Source organism: Cyclopterus lumpus, chromosome 15, assembly GCF_009769545.1.
Source record: "Cyclopterus lumpus isolate fCycLum1 chromosome 15, fCycLum1.pri, whole genome shotgun sequence".
Taxonomy (NCBI): Eukaryota; Metazoa; Chordata; class Actinopteri; order Perciformes; family Cyclopteridae; genus Cyclopterus; species Cyclopterus lumpus.
The window spans coordinates 9596948-9616791 of record NC_046980.1 but is presented as its reverse complement, the minus strand read 5'-3'; the positions used below and the strand labels follow the sequence as shown (position 1 = coordinate 9616791).

Below are 19844 nucleotides of genomic sequence, written 5' to 3'. Positions count from 1 at the left end.
ACTAGAAAGTAATCTCGATACAAACACATCATCAGTTGCCTCCAACAGTAGTTCCCGAAACCAGTAGCCCCAAATCGTATTTCCATAACAAGCTTGCTTGAGATCTGCTCAAAGACAGTGGTGTGACTGGACATGTTTCCACCTCTCTACAACATAAAAACATGCAAAGCAATAAACATGTTTTAATACATACTTCTAAATTTAAAAACACATCTGTAGTTTTAGTTTCTTTTATTATGTGGATGACAAGGTGTACTTGAGTAGATACAGTCAGTGAAATTATGTCACCGTATTGACGGGGGGAGGAGGGGGGGGGGGTAAAGTAAGAGGAGGGAAGGGAGGAAGAAAAGAAACAAGTCCACTTTCCAAATTCATGGCCACTTCCACCAGTGGTTTGGCCTGAATACATGGCCAATGGGGGAATGTTACAGTTAGGCTTATTGGCCATCAATCCGTGCTTCAGAGCGCCCAAAATCTTTGAGATGATGTTACAACTTTGACAAGACGTCATTTTAAGGGCTTCCAATAGTTCTGTCGTGAAATCATGAAATGAAGGCTTAAAATGTCAACACAAACACCAACGTTCAAGAGTTTGACCTCTAGGGAGTGCCATTCCGTCAATTAGACCCGAATTGGGATTTCTGGGTCAGGGGGGCATGTCGATTGCCCTGGTGCCAAAGGCAAAAGCAACCTAAGCTCAGACTCAAAATAAAACAGGCCTATGGATCAACCTCCTGTGGCAAAAAAAAAGTAGACACGTGCTTTCGAAATTCTTCACCAGGAGGACAACGAGGCGGTTTCTTCTTATACAGATAGACAAGTCGTAGGCTTAACTACACAGGTACGGTAAAAGCCCTATCCTCTGGAGCCCCAAATCTTCTAGTTGATTTTGTCCTGGAAAATGTACAAGTTGTTGGTGGCTGCCACAGCTATCACGTTATCTTTGGGGTGCCAGGCAGTGTGGAGGATCTTCTTGTTGAAGTCCAGGCTGTCCACGCTGATCTCGTCCTTCTTCCTCTTGCCACCAGTGGACACTTTGCGCGGCTTGAGCGTAGCCCGTGGTTTGCTGCTCTCCCGGGACGCCTCCAGTGTGATGTCCCGCCTGGTGTTGCGGTCAAACATTCGGAAGAAGTTGTTGTAGGATCCGGTCATGATGGCACTGCAGGGAGGGAGAATTACAAAAAAAAAGATGTCTAAATTAACTAGAAGCCAAAACACAATGTCCCCAGTTGTTGATTTTTCAACTGTATGATTCAGGAACACTAAATAAAATAATATACAACAAAACAATCATCTAACAATGCTTTTCTATGCAGGAGCGAGGACACATACCTGTCACTGCCATTCCAGCAGCACTCAAACTTGTCAAAGATGCAGTCATTTTCATACAAGGAGCACAGTTTACTGCGGAGGTATTCATGGACCTGAAACAAAACACATTACTTCACATAAACATTCACTTGAGCCTCGCCATGCATAGATAGTTGAGTGGGAAAGGATTCCAGTCATAGCTTTCTGAACAGAACTGCCCTTGGATTGCTCGGCTAAACAAACACACCTGGCTGTTTTGTATTTCTTAGATTTTTCTTATTTAAAAATCACCAGCATCAAGAAAATGTTTGCTGTAAATTGGTAGATTTCAACAAAACTGAAAATGTAATCTTACAGTGGCACGTAATTGTTGGGTTTTTTTCCTTTGGGGAAAAGCCTCACATATTGTGAAAACTAGAATTACCACCTCTTCGTTTTATGAACCAGTCAAGTTCCACTTTACATCATTGTCTCTCCAAAATGTCTGTGACATTGCCCCAATTAGCACATCAGTTCTTGAGTTGGGTCACTGACCTTTGAGCACCAAATTCTTATCAATTAATTATTGAGTCCAGGTGGACATTTGTGCAAAATGTTAAGAAAATTCCCTCCAGGCGTTCTCGAGATATCGCGCTCACGTGAATGGACAGGCCGGGCGTACTTACAGACAGACATACGGATGAACAACCAAAAGAACATAATGCTGATCATTATTACACTGTTTGTAGGCCTTGATCCCAAAAAGACAATGTTTTCTCCGGCTATGGAAGAAATATCTTATGCGAGGCCGGATTTAAGCTTTCACGTGAATAAAAGGTCATTTTAAAAACTAGAACGATACTGATATTGGTCTGACACCGACTTAAAACGCTGGATCGTGTATCAATGACTGAGACAATCTGGTATCAGATACCATTATTTTTATAAATAACTTAAATACATTTAGTAATTATATATATTTGTTTGTTACAAGATATTGTATAAAGATAGGAAAGCAATGTTTAAGTCAAGCTTGATGTTGCCTTCCACACAAAAGAATGATCCCAGTCTCTCGCACACAGTGAGGCCGACAGCTTATCAATTGAACACTAGTTTCCGGTTCTCAGTATCGGCTGATTACCAAACCCAGGCACCAGGACTGAAAAAGTCGAATCAATGCGTCCCTATTTAAAACACTGCAGGCCTACTTAGTTCCCACACAGGATTAATGCTATATTTAAAGTCACACGGTAAGTACGTTTATTCACCTGATACGTCTCCACTGGCCTGTTCTCCATGTTGAGGTCCCAAACTTTGACGGAGAGGTAGTCACGTGTCATCATATAGCGTCCGCTGTGACTGAACTTCACGTCTGAGATGGAGGAGATGATCTCAGAGAAAAAAGATCGGCTGCTTGGATCCTCTGGCTCCTCAAAGACTGTAATAAAGATGATCAATTCAAAAATGATTCCCAGCATGCCTTTGCATTTCATCAACACAACAAACAGTCACAAAACAATTTTGCATTATAATAAACAAAATGGAGAAAGCAGTAAATATATCTACTGACTAACAACCCACTATTTCTTTCATAAATTACTTAATAAGTTATCAGCATTTTATTTCATCAATTAAATGTCCACTGATGGACTAATTAATTGACTGAACATTACTACTTACACTTTGAGTGCCGATCGCAGAGTGCCGCTGCTCGCATGTCACACAGGCGGATGGTGCCTTTGCTACTGCTGTACACAAATACATTGCATTGGAGTGGATGGCACTCAGCAGCTGTGATTACTTCTGTCAGTTCCTCCATGTTGGCGGGCTTGATGTCTACAATATCTGGGAACACACTGTTAAGGACCTAGCAGTCTTTTGTTTCATTCAGATACAATGCACAGATTATTGTCCGACACATAATAGAGCTACGATACGTCTTCTGGTGAAGGAAAAGGATACTAAAACTTCTGTCTGTGATTTCCAAGTGCCATAGATTTATTCTTAGGTCATCAGCGGAGAGGTACGTTTCATGATCACTATTTACAGAAATGGAATTAATGTGATAGGTGTGCGCATTTGCAAAGATCCTCCGTGGGCTTGCTTCTACCATGAGATCCATTGGCATCAGTACTGGTACCTGAAAATACGACAGACAAGATTTTAAACCAAAATTTAAAAAAAAGCTGTGTTCAAAAACGAGACAGGTCTCACATATTACTAAACATACCCGTAAAGAGGTGATTCTAAAGGGGTCTCGGAGTCGTCCATCTTCATCTTTCAGGTTGTAACCTTCTGCTCTTTTATCTCTTTCACTTATTTTCCACAATTTGATAGTTTTATCTGACAAAAACAGAGAAGAGAGTTGTCAAATCGAGAGGTGAAGAAGAATGATCTGATATTAAATCAAGTTAGGTCACAGTGTCAAATTATAGCGCCAAACAATCAAAATGGTAAGTAAACTCTTACCATTTGTCGAAAGTAGAAAGTGAGCAGCATTTTGTTGGGGTAGCCATCTTATTTTATTAATTTTTTCCTCAATTTCTAAACTTTTCAAATAGTCAAATTCTGGCTCGTGACTCTGAAAAGTGCTATAGACGTTGTACTCCCCACGCAGCTGTGGACGATTCTTAGACTGAAAGCAAACATGGCAGAAACAAAAGTCACCAGGTAAATATATATATATATATGCATTATCATTGCAACACAGTCAGCAACTAACCTTAAAAGCATTATCAACAATAAAGCTACACATGTGTCGCTCCATGTTAATCTTACCTCCTGTTCATGTTGAAATATCACTACTCTGCCTCCTTTATCTCCAGTCGCAAGCAAATCTCCAGAATAGTTGAACTCAACCGTTGAGATTATGTCAGCTGAAAATGGACAGAAAACAGAGTGAATCCCACTCACGAGCTCAGCTTCCAGGTGAGGCAAGCGGTTCTGATGACAGCCGTGATGCTTTGTTGAGACTGCACACTAAAGCTGGTGCCGGAAGACTATTTATTAAAATAAGGCATCGGGTACATTGACAGTATGACTTTTTTTTGTCATGCTGTCAATGCACGAAGCAAACACTGTACATCCACTGGGTATGAATGAATGAAAACAATAATGATGTCAGTCGACAATTTATGGACGCAGCACATTGACGTCACGGACACGGTCGCTCCCCTTTAATAGCTTAGCCACCTAGCATACAGCTAGCTGGCGACATACAGCAATTTACAGAGGAAGGGGCTTTCTGTGCCGCCGATCCACACACGGGCTCACAGCGACCACCGGGCGACCTTCTAGCTGTCGTGCATCTCACGTGAAGCCCACAGAGCATCACCACCACCGGACCACCTCTTAGCTAGCGACCCATCGTTTTAGCCCGAGCCGCCGAGCTAACGTTAGCCACGTACCTTCCGCAACATCTTCATCTATCGCTCCTTTCACTTGAGAGAAACACCACTGAAAATCATTTCCACCTGCAACTCCTGTAAGGGGAAAAAAAAGAACCGCGTGGTTAGTTTGTATCCGATTCGCGTTTCGCCTGAGAACAAAAATGACCGGACAAGTGACACCGTCTTTGACAACTTAGCTAGCCAGCGCTAACGTTGGCTAGCTAAGTTGCAGATTCAGGCCATCATCACACCAAGTGAGGTGGGTCCTTTCCTCTCCCTTCAAAAGCAGCTTACCCGCCATTGCTTCATGTAGCAGCTCTTGCTGTACACGGCTTCCAACACCTGCTCAACCAATGCGGCTTGCTCGGGGGGGAATAGATAGCATCCACAATCAGTGTGAAGACTCGGGTCCAGATCTGTCAAGACCACGGAAATTATCCGAGATTTTTTTTTTTTCTTCCAAAATGGCGCACAGTACATGGAGAGATGACGTCATGCACACATGCCACATCCTGGCTCCATCCATCCTCTCTGATCGTCATGTTGTTAAATGTGCGTTCAGTTTGTTTTCATTTTCAATGCATTACACTTTATATCGTGATCATATTGATACCTGCTTAGGCATCCCGTTAAAGCCAGTTCAGCTGTCCCGTGATCAGTGGGACATGTGACATGTACACACCAGGATGGTGGTATTATGATTCAAGTTGGAGCAAACTAAAATATAATAAACCAAAAATAGCCAGAATAAACAACATGAACATTTTTTAAAGTATTTTTCTTTGGCCAGATATGTTTCACGAGTGTGATTCGCATGAAAAGTACCATAATTGTTCATTTGCAACAAATTCACATTCATTAACAAATTAAACAATTCATGATCAAACTTTTTTTTATTCGCCAGGTCGTTGTTGACGTTAGATATGAACTGTGTCCTAACTCAAAATGTACACCTCACAAGAACCCTCGCTCGGATTGTGTGGTCAATGGGTGACATCTAGTGGCGAGAAGAGAAAGGTTCAGGTAATTGTTGTTGGGTAACTTGCGCCCATCACTATAAACAATAAACTGAATGTACTTCTCGGGCCCTATTTCACAGACAAACCTTCAATTATTTCACTTCTTGACTTACCAAACAAGTCCACTCAAAACAAACACAAATCGTGTTAAAATGGTCAAAAGTATAATTTTAGTTTCAGTGTTGGAATTATTGGCTTGACCTACAGCACTTTATTCATGTAACCATATTGGCTGTAGAGATGTGTTTATTCAATATACCTTATTACTGTAGTTACAGGGAAATTCAGAAAACCATTATTATTTTACATTGAGGAAGTCACAGGGGACGCATACTATCTATCTATCGTTATTTTTTTTCCCCCACAACAATTTCAAAGTGGAAAAGATTTATATATGTATACTTTTTGTGTGTTGATTCCGACTGTCAAACCAGCTCTTTCATTGCATGCTATCAATCATTATGTTTTGTTTCCTTCAAATGGTGCGTATTACATTAGGGAACAAACTTTTCAAACTCCACTCAACCCAATTCTGCTTAGAATCCATCAAAAAGTCTGCCCCTTATATCTTTATTTGTGTGAGCATAATATGCTCAAAATCATGGTGAAAAAAAATATATACAAAAATAGATGTTTGAGGAAGTAGTTTTAGTTTCATGCTTATTTTTTCTGTAAACAGCACTCTCTGAAGGGTTGGGGCTGTCGCGAATTGGGAGGAGAAAGAGGACACCCCATAGGGGCTGATTGTGCAATAATACAAAAAATCCCCAAAATAAAGAAATGGCAAATGCTGATGAAGTGCAAATATATGTAATATCTGGGTCACATTTCAGTTGACAAAATAAACTAAACAGAGCGGTGTTGTTTTTAGCACACCAGTTGATAAAAACACACCATCCCAATAACACTAATTCTGCAGAAATAAGGTAAGGAATAAGAAGGGTGCTCTTTTTTGCCATCTCCATAGGGCTTTGCAACTTTGTTGTTTTGCTGCATTTGCTAATTGTCCTGAAGGTGGCAAGTGAACAAACAAGGAAGCGCCCAGAAATACCTGGACCAGACCTCACCAAAACCTCTTCCTGGCATCTCCCAAGCTCCACAATCTTCTCATCACTCACACAGCACCCCTTGGGGAGAAGCACAGAATAGCAGAGGCCTAGAGGTGAGGAGGGCACACATATATTGTATACATATAAATGTATGGTCTAAGACTAGTTGTAGAAATTAAAGAGCGTGCATAGAAATATGACAAAAAGAATGTGACACACTCACAAGGAACAGACATTTCGATGTGTGTAATCAGTGGTGTGAATTATACATTTCACAGATGTTCTCTAAAATGATGCGGAAAAAAAATGCAGAATAGTGTCTTGAAACATTAAGCATTTAACACCTCCTGGCGTATTGATCCCATTTGTAGTTCGTAGATGTGGGCATGTTTCGCTGTAAATTAACAATAGATGGTTCGCCAGTGTTTTGTAAAATCATCATTATTTTAAGAACTACTTGAACCTCTTAAACATCCTTGACTGCCCTGTGTAGTTCCACACAGCACCAACTGGGGTTGCAGGGATGTGTACTTTTATAGATTCTACCTCTGACTGAATACACATATTGTGTAGCTGTGTGATGGGGCTGTGCAAACGATATTTGATTTTAAAGCATAATATGTTGTTTCTATATAAACTATACTAATGGCTGGGTCAGAGTTAGGTATATACTAAGCAGAGCTTTTTAAATTCTGAGAAATGATTAAAACAATTGTTTCAGAATTTTACTTACATTCTAAAATGTGCCTTTACGATATATACACGTAACATTTGTTTTTTTAATAGGTGCCTTGAGTCAGAGTACACTATTAAAAACACAATGAATTCTTTGTATGCACCATCCTAGTGTGAAGGAGAAACAATTGACTTAAGCCTAATTTGGAATTTAATAAACAGTACAGCTTAATTGTTGTGTACATTCCATTTTTCACATTTTTCAGTCCAAGTTCAGTGTTGTGGCTGTGGCTGTGTGTGTGTGTGTGTGTGTGTGTGTGTGTGTGTGTGTGTGTGTGTACTGCCGTGCCGTAGCTTCATCAGGTATAAGGAGAGGTGTTGACTTTATTCCGAGCCTCCAGTAACACCACTGACTCTGATAGTTCCCCATCCCTGTGGGAATTCATTATAAGACAGCTAGAGGCTGCTTGTGGATGGTTACTGTGCTGCCCGTATGTTAACTTGTCGCTATCGCGCAAGGCAAACATGTGGTGCAGCTGCTTTCTCTGGCTGTGGGCAACCTGGAGAGATTGATTGGTGAGCCTTCTGTTTTATCCAGGATCAGGGCCACATTCAGTAGACATGGTGCCTCCGGAGAAGCAGCCATTTTCCCCAGAAAATATGGCTCATTACCAGCACAGACAAAATGAAGGTATATTGACTTTTTAACATCTCACAACGCACCTATTCCTGAGCCATTTAACAACAAGCATTTGGAAAGCTGAACTTCATGTTGTGCTCATGTACCTGAATACCAAAATCGGTCCTGATTTTAACAAGAGCTCGTCAAGTCTCTTTTGACAAATCAAATGCCGATTCTATCCCCATCTATTTCAGTTTGAATTCACACTCTGAGGCATGCACGTAAATACCCATACACATGTGTTTGCACCCCGCACACACAAACAAACCCTTCCCCCCACATTTGGTCCATCAGACAGTTTTTTTTTTAACACAAATCATTGGCCAGTGGATGTGTGTGTTCTGCTCAGGGGCATACGCTCTGTCCAGACCCTCAGTCTTAACTCTCTCTCTCACACACACACACACACACACACACACACACACACACACACACACACACACACACACACACACACACACAAACAGCAAAGACAAACACAATCAATTATTCAAGACTCTTGTTTTGGCTCATGTGTTTTTTCTTTCTTATTATTTTCTGTTCTGTTGTTTCTATAGCATCCTCTGGCAACCTAACAGCCAGGAGGCCCCGATGAGTGAGATACGAGGCCTGATGACTTGAGGTCTGTGTATGTCTTTGTAATTTAGATGGCAGAGTATAATTTGCATGCGCAGCCTTCGACATTGTCTCATCGTCTGAAGGATCTATCCTCGCGGCTTTCCACAAATGAGGGTTGTTAAAGACCTGACTTGGAAGACAGACCTTTGTCTCCTTGTTTATTCCTCCCATGAGTGGACATTTTCAGCGTGGTCCTTCAGTGTGGTTAAACCTCACATTGAAGCACATCGATGATCATTGTAAATGGAGCACTGTCCTCTCGTTTGTGTTATTTTCCTATCAGTCGTATCTCTTTGTTAAGGCTCCATACCTGCGTAATGATACAGTGTACATTTTACATACGGGGTCGGTCATTGTTCAGTGTGCAAATGTGTGCACTAGATGGCACTATGGCACTTATTATTCAACGCCAACGACAATTTCCATTTTGGAGGCTAAGTGCATGCTGCTGACACAAGTGATGATCACAAACTGCTTGTTTTCCCTGAGCTGATGTTGATGATATCACGAAGAACTCCGTCGCCACTCGCAACTTATCAATTAACTGTTCTGACCTTTGAGAACAAAGCGATTGTTTTGATTTGGACCGCCGTATAGCTTCACGTGAAATATATATGAAAATACTGAATGCGAGTAGTGCAGCTCACTTAAGTTTTCATTTTCTCCCCAAGACTACTCTAACTCGACAGATTCAGAGTCTTTTTTTTTTTTTTAAAGGCTCAAGTGAACATCCAACAGAGCACTCTCCTGAATCAATGAAAACAGAAAAGAATCACATTGAGGAGAAATATTAGATGTGAATCCTTGCAGCAATGATGTCCTTGTAACAGATCATATTGTAAATACGATGGGTTAAATTGCACTTGTAGCTTCCCTTCAAACAGTCAGGCTATTCTCTCGAGGGGACAAGAGAGTGCTGCAGACTCTTCCTCTAATAACGCAAGACAATGAGATCCCAGCTCATAACATAGGCCTCCACTATATAGAACAAGTATTGGGGGCTTAGCAGCTAATAAAGTGGCAAGTCTTCAAATCCATGTCAGAAGAGCAGAGTGCCACAGGGACCTTTCATAACACGTGTATGTGCAGGTTCAACTGCAGTGTAAAGGTTACACATCCACATTGCACTGATCTAACCTGATGAGTTGCCTTAAGCCCCACAAATTCCAAGGCTGTGTTTCTTATTTAAAGAAGCAGAACTGAATAGTGATCTTCCTCTCTTACAGGATGACAAGCGTAGACGGCAGTGTGGAATGAATGTTTAAGATGCAATTCACAAAAGTCTACCGTGTATCCTCTACTCAATTAAGTGTGCGCGAAGCGGCGACATCGTTTAACGTTTGATTTACATGCATTTCTGATAAGCTTGTTTGACCACATCTTTTGTAACTAGGGTAATTTTTCTTTTTTTCTTCAAAATGAGCACAAAAAAAAGGCATAATACACATCAATTTTCTTAATTGAATCACGCTGCCCTTTGAGTTCGCCCCAACACATTCTCAGTAATTAGCCTTGATTGCCTGGTCTGCGTCTCATAAATGCTCTCTCCCGCTTTCTCTCTAGTGAACCTGTCCTTCACATGAGCACAGACACTCCTCCAGCATTTCCATTTTGTTTGTGAGTCTTTGATCCACAGTATTCCAGTTAAAGTTACACCCATGTGCTGCAAGTTGAAACTTTCAGCATTGTCGCTCAGGGGAACCTTATACCCGTGGCGCCTTCTGCTTTTGTCCTTCCCTTTAGCAACAGAACTCTCCTATGGTCCCGGACAAAAGACTACTCACGACACCCTTTTATGATCTCTGTGATGATAGCGTTTTTTCTTCTCCTGCTTGCATGTTGCCTTGGCTTGCTCATCTAATCCGAAATGTTAATGTGAGGAAGAAGAGAAAAAAAAGGAAGAAGAAAATACCCATCATTAGGGGTCCTCCCTTGAGAAAATTGTTGATTTGGAGCAACGGAAGTAAGAAAATCCTTTATCCTCAGATTTAACAAGAAAACCAATTTAAATCAGTACTTCTTCTATATGGTGCACAATAACATAAATGTGTAAGAACAGATGCCACCGAGTTGATAATTGAATCATAAAAACAAAACTCTAATTTGATTTTTTGGGTTTTTCAATTAAATTGATGTGCAATATCGGCCGGACGACACGCTCATAATGCTCATTGTGTTCAGTGGAGGATCGTGTTTGTGCACACATTTTCATAATGTGCATTTAAATTTGCACGTGTGATAGTATGCGCTAGAATTCCACATGCATGTAAAGTCTAATTGAAGCTACGATTATAACCATTTTCTAAGACAACAATATAAAAACACTTCAAGCCAGGGACAACCAATACAGTATATTAAAGTAGAGTGTGAAGTGCTGCAATGTCTTGCCTCTCCAGTCTGTCTAATCACTATGTGAGTGAAACATTCATGGTACACTAGATCAGTTCAATATTTAATTTCTCAACAAAGACTACATGATGGAACAGATGCTCAAACTTTGTATGTTTCTCAGGAGAGAGAAAGTCACTTTCATGGATGCTATTGAGTACAGAGATTGTGATCGTGTACAAGCTTTGTGTTGACTTCTTTGGGCTCTTCACCTATGCACTAAACGTACAGTCGTGGATGAAAAGATGTTCAAACAAACTAAGTGTGCATAGTGAGTCAGTGCCGAAACCACAGACTGAATACATCAAGTGTTTACATCCAGGGGCACTAAAAACTCATGTGTGGAACCACGTTAGTGATGCACCGGGGTTGGCCTTTGCCTCCATGTCACATTTCAAGTGAAGATTTGACTTGGCATGTTTACATAGGATTTCTTCATCTCCTTTTTTAAACCCCTATGGGCAAACTGAAGGTGAGGGGAACTAAGATTATTATCCCCCGTTTCTCTGAGGAGCTTTTCTTTATGCACACCCTCGCAGATGTCGACATTTGGTTAGGCGGTGTACATAGAAGCCCCAGATTATCTGGCGCTTCAGGAAAGTCTGTTTAGCTAAAGTTAGGAGTGGTTACTTTCCTGCACCTTCCTAATATACCCCTGTGTTTTGCATACCTGGAGAACCCACCGTGCCTATGCATCTGTGTTAAAGAGTGTGTAAAAAGAAGAAAAAAAATATTACTGATTGAATATTGCTGTCCATCCAAGACTACAGGTCTTAGTTGTAATAAAGTTCATGTCAATAGGATCCCGTGCAGACGTAGAGCTCGTCGCAGGAAGCGTAACAGATGGTGTACTATATGTCATAATGCTATAAAATCCAACAGGAATTGACAATTGAAATCCCACCCTGGAGTTTGCCTCTTTTAGCTTTGGCATAATCTCCTCAGGATTTCAATTGCAAAGTCAAAGAGAATAGTCTAGCACACGGGGACTAGTTATCTGGGGCAAATGCGGTCTAAGGTTGACAATGCAAAGGCTATGTTTATGTGCATCACACTTGCTATACTGAATGTTTCCCAGAGTACAAGAACATCCTCCCCTGAATTATATTCCTCTTCCCACGTCCCAGTGCTGCCGTGGAAAGTAGGCCAAGTGAGCACCAGGGCGTTGCTTTTTTAAGATGATCAGTTTGTCAGTGTGTTTTTGTGTGTGCTCAGGACGGCTATTCATGTGGCTTGACTCTGTAGAACAAAGACCAGCATTATACAATTTGCAGCACTTCCAATAGCAAGGAAAAGGGAGAGGTTGGAAAATAGGGACAGGACAAGTGTGGATGAAACAAAGACAAAAAACTGGCTTGTACTCTAATTCATTTACTTCCTCTTTTCCACCTCTTTGTTGCAGCAAAAAGGTCCCTTGCCAGTAACACTCCTCTGCAGGATCCTACTGTACTCTGGCTGGCATGGATTATTTTTAGCTATTGCTGTGCAGCTTTCACCTTGACTCTCTCCATCTTGACATCATAATTAACATTTCTGTTAATAGTAACACAGTTCAATATAAATAAGGATCTCTGAGTAAAATCAAAACTCAGTTGGAGAGTGATAATGAATTGTACCACATTTCTCATTTATAAGACACCTTGACAATTGCCATCACATTTGCATCACTTAATCCCTATGGGAGTAAATTATGTAGATTATGCAACATGTAGAAAACATACATTTTGATGTGAGCGACTTGAGAGTTATTGGACTTGTGCAGGTGGGGCAGTATCAATCTAAGTTGGCAATAGCTCCATCATATGGGTCAACAGGCAAATTAAAGTTCTCTTGAGTATTGAGGGAAACGCTGCTGCCTGTGTGGTCAAGCACACACTCTAAAAAGAAGAAGAAGAAGAAGAAAACAAGGTTAAAGCTGATGCCTCCCGTTTTGGAGGCCACTTTGCCCGATGCAACATGTGTCCTTATCTTACTGATGAGATTTTAAAATTACCTTTACAGTCAGATTTCTGCACCTTTTTTCCTGAATGTCTGGGTATCGTGATACATTGGTCCCTCTATCTTATGTTAATATGTTCCGATTTAGAGCAGAATAATCACATTTACCTCACTTCCATCAATGCCACTGAGAAATGTGAGGCGGCTTAATAACTTTTTATAAATAGAGATTTTTTTTAGACAGGCCTATAGGAGTGACGGACACAATCAAGACGGGGCTGAGTAAGAGCGACGGTATGCTGGATATTTGGTCATGTGTATTTTGGTCTAAATTTCCAGGGGATATTTTAGATGTTAATAGCCCTGAAGTGGTCTCGGTTTCTTATTTAATTTCTCTCGCCTTCTTTAAATGTAATTCGCCCACAGACTGCGCCGCGAGGCTCTAAACCGCGTAGAAACTCTCTCATCATTTCCACAGCAGAATGGAAATGCAAATTGTGCGCACGGGCAATGCCCTTGACAGAACTCACCACTGCACACAATTAACATGAGGACTCTGACAGAAGTTAGTGACGAAATGTGAGGTCACCGCAGCTGTGTGTCAGATAATGTGCTCGTGTTTAGTGGACACAGTCCTACATTAAACGCATCCAAAATATACATACGTGGATTTTGTACAAATATTACAAATAATAGTAGTAGCTAATAATAGTAGCTAATAATAATAGTAACAATAATAATAATAATAATAATAATAATAATAATAATGTGGCTTTTGTGAGAATTTATTTTTAAGACATTTTACTGCATTGAAAATAATAACACGCTTTTTTTCCCTTCTTTTTGCTATATAAATATGTATGTTATTTAATCTATTTATTTTGTCTTATGGTCAATATATATAATTTTTTGGGGGGAATTCTGTCTATTTTATTTGAGATCATTTGTCCTGAACATAATAAACAACCACTTTTTGGCCGCTCGGGGGGTCTGGGGAGGGGGAGGGGTGTTAGATAAACCTATGTTGAGATTTAGCTATCTTGTCACTGAGGAACGCAGCTGCCTCATATCGACACAATGATCTCAAGTGTAACCAACGAGGGGCGCTGTCCGTCTATCAGCTATAACTACTTGCCACGAATAGCCTACATGATTGATCTTATCACTCTTGGCCATTTGTGTGTTGCCCCTATAATTAAAAATAACGTGCACAATGTATTTTAATATGATATTTGAATATGTCACATCGAATCTCGCACGCGCATTTATGAGGCCAATAACGTTAATAGCGTCTTTAAACAAAGTTTTGCAAGGAAGCTGTCATTTTAATGGTGTGTTAAGCATTTCATTATTTAACTTTAAAAGTCGCATGATTATAAATATAATCAAATGTTCCCCACTCGCAAGAAACAAGGCACACGTATACAAGTTGATCTTTTAAAACACAGCTACAAGTGATAACAAAGGCTGGAGACCTCACAGAAATTTGGTTTTGTGCGTTGGCACGTCACATTCACCTATAGCCTAAATAAATAAATGCCATAAGTAAATAGTTCAATCACTATTAAGTTCAACCATACACAAAACATAATATTTAAATATATATATATATATGTATATATATATACTATTCTCTTTGCGATATTATATATTGTTATATATGTCTGAACATCGGAATAACATAAAGACCGGTTGAGTTGCTGTAAACAATAAGTGGGCTGACTGCCTGTTTGTTCCATATGGAGTTTGGAGTGATGCATAAATGTAGGCGTATTTCATTAATATTTAATCGACAAAAAGATCACTTTAAAAGAACCTCTGTGATAAAGCCGTGAGCGAACTTGCTTGGTGGGTGCTAACACGATTTCTTTTCATTTCCCTTCTTTCTTTTTTTTTGGTGCCAATAAATTCAGTCGGAAACAATGCAGGTGAGCATAATGAAAGTGTTGTCCCAATAAAGTGCATCGATGGACAGCTGGGCAGCGGCCGGCTGATTGACTTTGCCTTGACATCTGGGAGGCCCGCTGGCCCCTGGCACGCGTATAGGCTGATGTCGCCATTTACATGCAAATTTAAGGAGATCATGAGGGCCTCGCCCCGTAAATTCACACCCAAAAAAAAAAAAAGAAGACGTCACCCTCAATACAGAGGAGGCTCGTCCCGTCGAGACGGGAGGTCTTCGAAGTCACCGTGTACATTTTTATTGGGAGCCACGCGTCCCGAGGACTTTAGTTTTATATTGATGCTCCGGCCCAACTCTTTAGGGGTTCTTTCATTGTGTCCACTGAATAGAAGAATGAGATAACGGGCCCCCGTGTCATCAACCGGTCATTTAAACGAGCATTCATCCGGGCTCAGTGCGGCCAAGATACAGGAGGCAAACAGTTTGCACTTGTTCCCCATGCTTGTCATGCGCCACTTACCTCCAGCGTGCAGTTAAGAAACAAGCTGGGGTTTTTTCTTTTCTTTTTTTTTTTTCTTGCTTTTCTTTTTTTTTCTAGTGAGAAATTAGAAAATGTGACTAAGATCCTCTAATTCCACGCCCGTGAAAGTTCTCATGCGCGCAAACACTAAAACCAACGGGGATCAACATTTCTTTTATTTTGATGCTAACATTTCACCTAATGATGAAGAGCGCATTTTCCACGGTGTAAGCCCACCACGCAGATGATCCCACAGAATGAGCTGAGACGGATTCAGGCTCCGCGCCTCAGTGTGTGGAGCAGCTGACTCCCTCTCTCCACGTCCAGATGGCTCCTGCACACAGATTTGCATTCATTTTCCTCTAATATCTTCTGAAATAGCGGGGCAGCTGCATTTGTTGTCAAATACGGTTTAAAACTCCCATTCAGGACAGCATCGTTACCTACGTGACGGGTGTGGAGATCCATTTTCTTTCTCCAGTCAACAGTATCAGATCTAAGAGGATTTGTCTCAAAGTCCCCTAATTTGATAATCAGATTTAAATCGCCTTGGTGCGTGTAATCAGGGGTTAAGTTCTAATAAGCGACTTGAAACTGGGCGAAAAAAAAGCAGAGTGAGTTCTGTGCAAAAAAAAGAAGAAGATATTTTGCAATCTCGGTAGAACAGACAAAACATTTACAACATGCGTCTCGGTTTGTTTCATCTACGAGAAAAAGAGATAACATTTTTTTTTTCTTCCCCTTTGAGGTTTTTCTGATTTTTTTTCTCTCCACAAATTGAAACTTAGATTTCTCTTCAATATTAAAAAAAAAAAGTAAATAAATAAGAAGAAAAAAATCCACACCCTTATTTTGTGACTGGGCAATTTGGCAATAGATTGTGTAGAGGTGAAAGCAACAGCTTATAATTCACTTATCTTTGGCAGCAGCTATTAACCCTCAGCACCAGCTAGATAGATTGCTCAGGATATAGCACACATCTCTCTTCCTCGCACCCTCCCCTCTCTCCCTCCATCCTCTCCTCCTTTTCACCACTAATGAACCGAACTGCTTGCTTGCCCCTCTCGGACAGAGTCGGACATGTAGGCTCTTTAAAAATGATTAAGATGTTTCTGATTATTACTGATTTGAACGCGACGTGCATGAAATAAAGAAGACACAGAACCATGGATTTCCTGAAGTTTGTTTAATGTCAAGAGACACGCTGACTCAGATTTTTAGCTCATAAAAAGAGGTCAGAAGATCTTACTTTATCTTCTGTAAATGACACATACATGTGATTGATTTGTTTGCACATGAATAATGTGGAAGAAACGGGGTTTCAAACTTTGTTCATATTTTATGCCTACCGCCATTAATAAAGAACCCCTCTGCTCTGCGATACACAGTAAAACAATTGAAAGTCAATCATCTCTTGTTAAAAAAATGTAAAATGTAATGTAAATTAATAGATTTATAATCATGTCTGATTCTGTGAAATCATCGTTGGATTAATTACATTTTAATTACAATAAAATAACCCGCAGAGTAGAGTTAAAAGTGCACAAATATATCAGTTATCTGAAGAAACATGATCTGTCATTATTGAAACATGATTTATGGCCGGCATTCACACAGCTATTGAGATGCTTTCAATACATTAGTGAACAAGCAATCTCATCAAGTCAATTTGTAGTAATAACACATCTAATCGAATAAATATGTCAAATACTATTGATTTTAATCAAATATAATAAAACTAATCACGGAAATTGCAATCATTAGGCCGGCTAAAAATGATAAGCAATGCCATCCTGAATTCCGAGTTATTATTATATTTTGCTATTTTTATTTTTTATTTTTTTTCTCATTATGTGTGATGGTTACACACGGTTGAATTGTCCATATCATTAAAAAAATCAAACTCACCACATATAGGGCCTAAGCAAGAGGAAAAGTGGAGCGAGTGAGTGTTCTCAGGCTGCTGCATTATAGGGCTGTACCCGTTCAGAGGAGCGCCACTGCTTGACAGGAACCGTCAGAGCGCCATATTTGGGCAAAACCACGCCCCTTCAGCGTCATATTCTGACAGCGCCTCTCCCGTGGGTTTAGAGTTTTGGCTCCCGGGAAAGATTTCAGTCCTCGGGGAAAGAGGGCTTAGTTTTGCATGTTCCCATCCATCCTGCACGACGCGAAAGGGCCCCTTATCCACATCTCCTGTGTACTAGGAACACCTCCACTGGTGATCAGCCTTTGCCTGTGTTTGTCTTGTGGAGAAGCAGCAGCACCTTTTCAGGAGTGGGTTTTTTATTCAACAAGAAGTCCTGAAGGTTTTGGATGCGGTGCTTCGGGGATGTGGGCACTTTGAGAGCAGCATCACCCACAAACACAAACAACTGCCATCGATTTTTCTGTGAATAGCACAAAAAAAAAAAAAAAAGAAAAAGGAAAAAAGAAAGAGGAACAATAGCAACACAAAAAAAAAAAAAATCTGAACAATTCACTTTTCCAGTCTGTGGATACCGCTTTAACTAAGTACAGCACTTTGAGAATTGTTCACATCGGACGGACTGAAGAGGGAGGCAAGACCTGTGGACCGGGTTTTCCCTCGCAAGTCTGAATCGGCTCTCGCTACTTATCCCGTGAACAAAAAAACAAACAACCAACAACCCTAAAGGATAACGCGCTTGGACGTCTATTCCCCTAATTTCGCAGGAGGCTCTTTTTCACGCAAATTGTCCCAAATGTTTGGAATTCAGGAAACTATACCGCGAGGCGGGACGACGATGAAGGAGGAACCGCTCGGTGGACTGAACTCGGTCCGCTCCTGGATGCACACAGCTGGGGTGGTGGATGCAAACACAGCCGCCCAAAGGTACGCATGCCAAAAGCATCTGATTTTTCTCACGCATTCCCTCCTCATCATATCGACCCCTCAATCCCCTGAATACTCTGTATCAATTACAGTCTCCCAATAAATGCCCCCCCTTCGGCTTTCCCTTCTTTCATTACATCAGATTACCCATTATTGTGACAAATCAAGAAATCTCCCCTAGTATACTCGAGCGTGCTTCTGCATCTCCAATGTTTCCATCAGCTTCTCCATCATCTAGTATCCCCGGTGTCCGGTGCTTAACCGAGATGGTCTCTTGTTTTCTCCCCGCAGCGGTGTCGGCTTGGCACGGGCACATTATGAAAAGCAGCCCCCTTCCAACCTCAGAAAATCCAATTTTTTCCATTTCGTGCTGGCGCTGTATGACAGACAGGGTCAGCCCGTGGAGATCGAAAGGACAGCTTTTGTGGACTTTGTGGAGAAAGACAAAGTAAGCGGTGTATTTTGATCAAATACGTGCACCCCCCCGCCCCTGTACATAATCTGTATATGTATCCAAATGATGTTCTCTGAAATGGCAATGGGTTACTAGGGAAGTCACGTGTAATATTGATTTTAAAAAGAAAGGGGAAAAAAAATGCTCAATTCGTTGATGAAAGAGAGTCGTTTTAACTAACAGCTTCTCTTCTTTTAGCAAAGAAACTACACATATATATATTTTTAAATATTGTAAACCAACAGACATGTGGTGGTGATATAGGAAGTTGTTCTGTTGATGTTGATTTTCACAAACTGTTGTCTTCTGCAGGAACCAACCAGTGAAAAAACTAACAATGGGATACATTACAAACTACAGTTATTGTACAGCAATGGTGAGTGAAACTATCTTTAATATTTTTTTGTGCAAACACGTGCAAATGTATCACACATGAGTTTGCCTGTCTGCATAAAACCACGTGTGATAATAATAATAATAATAATGATAATAATAACAGATGCAGTCTAGTCATTTTATAAATATAATCAATATCTGAGATCTGTGTATCTTTTTCTAAACTTTTTTTTTTAGAGGGCTTACTTTTGAACAAAATATGTATTGCCCACAATTCCTCAAAACTCACAAGTGGTCTTCTTCTTGTCTCCCCAGGCGTCCGAACAGAACAGGATCTTTACATTCGGCTAATCGATTCCATGACGAAGCAGGTAAGCTGCTGTTACACTTGTTTCTCCGCACACTGCGCACACGCACCCACGGTTCACTTGTGCAAAAACCTTAACACGCCGTGCAAAATCATCACCCCTGAGATCCACACACGTTTTTTTTGTTTGTTGGTGTTTTCTTAAATCTGCTTGCCAAACAAAACAAACACAAAAGTCGTGGCACAAAATGAAATGAAATTACTGCTGCAACAAGAAGGCACAGTTTCCATATTCGAGTGTTTACGTGTGACCATATCCTGAAGTGAATTTAACTCTGCCATGTCAGGCTTCTTTGTGGGCACCCATTCAAATTTAAACACGTCTGCTCCATATGATCTGATTGGACTTTTCCTGCAAAGAG

At 40.6% G+C, this 19844-nt stretch overlaps 2 protein-coding genes across 3 annotated transcripts in view; one reads left to right on the top strand and one right to left on the bottom strand.

Annotated features, from left to right (window-relative positions):
- Positions 1 to 216: 216 nt before the first annotated feature.
- ppp2r2d (protein phosphatase 2, regulatory subunit B, delta) lies at positions 217 to 5158 on the bottom strand. The gene is made up of 10 exons (XM_034551899.1): positions 4974 to 5158; positions 4698 to 4772; positions 4069 to 4166; positions 3760 to 3925; positions 3521 to 3633; positions 3253 to 3430; positions 2971 to 3135; positions 2559 to 2728; positions 1333 to 1424; positions 217 to 1159 (listed from the first exon to the last, which is right to left on the bottom strand). Exons 1-10 carry the CDS (start codon positions 4978 to 4980, stop codon positions 880 to 882), a joined length of 1344 nt encoding a protein of 447 aa, XP_034407790.1. The 5' UTR covers positions 4981 to 5158; the 3' UTR covers positions 217 to 879.
- Positions 5159 to 17652: 12494 nt separating this feature from the next.
- Positions 17653 to 19844, top strand: part of LOC117743961 (transcription factor COE3) — a 65889-nt gene continuing 63697 nt past the window's right edge. For both annotated transcript variants that reach the window (XM_034551963.1, XM_034551962.1), the window contains exons 1-4: positions 17653 to 18325; positions 18617 to 18773; positions 19092 to 19155; positions 19431 to 19486. In XM_034551963.1, the coding sequence (XP_034407854.1) occupies positions 18195 to 18325; positions 18617 to 18773; positions 19092 to 19155; positions 19431 to 19486 (408 nt within the window). In that variant the 5' untranslated portion in view covers positions 17653 to 18194. The remainder of the gene's footprint in view (positions 18326 to 18616; positions 18774 to 19091; positions 19156 to 19430; positions 19487 to 19844) is intronic.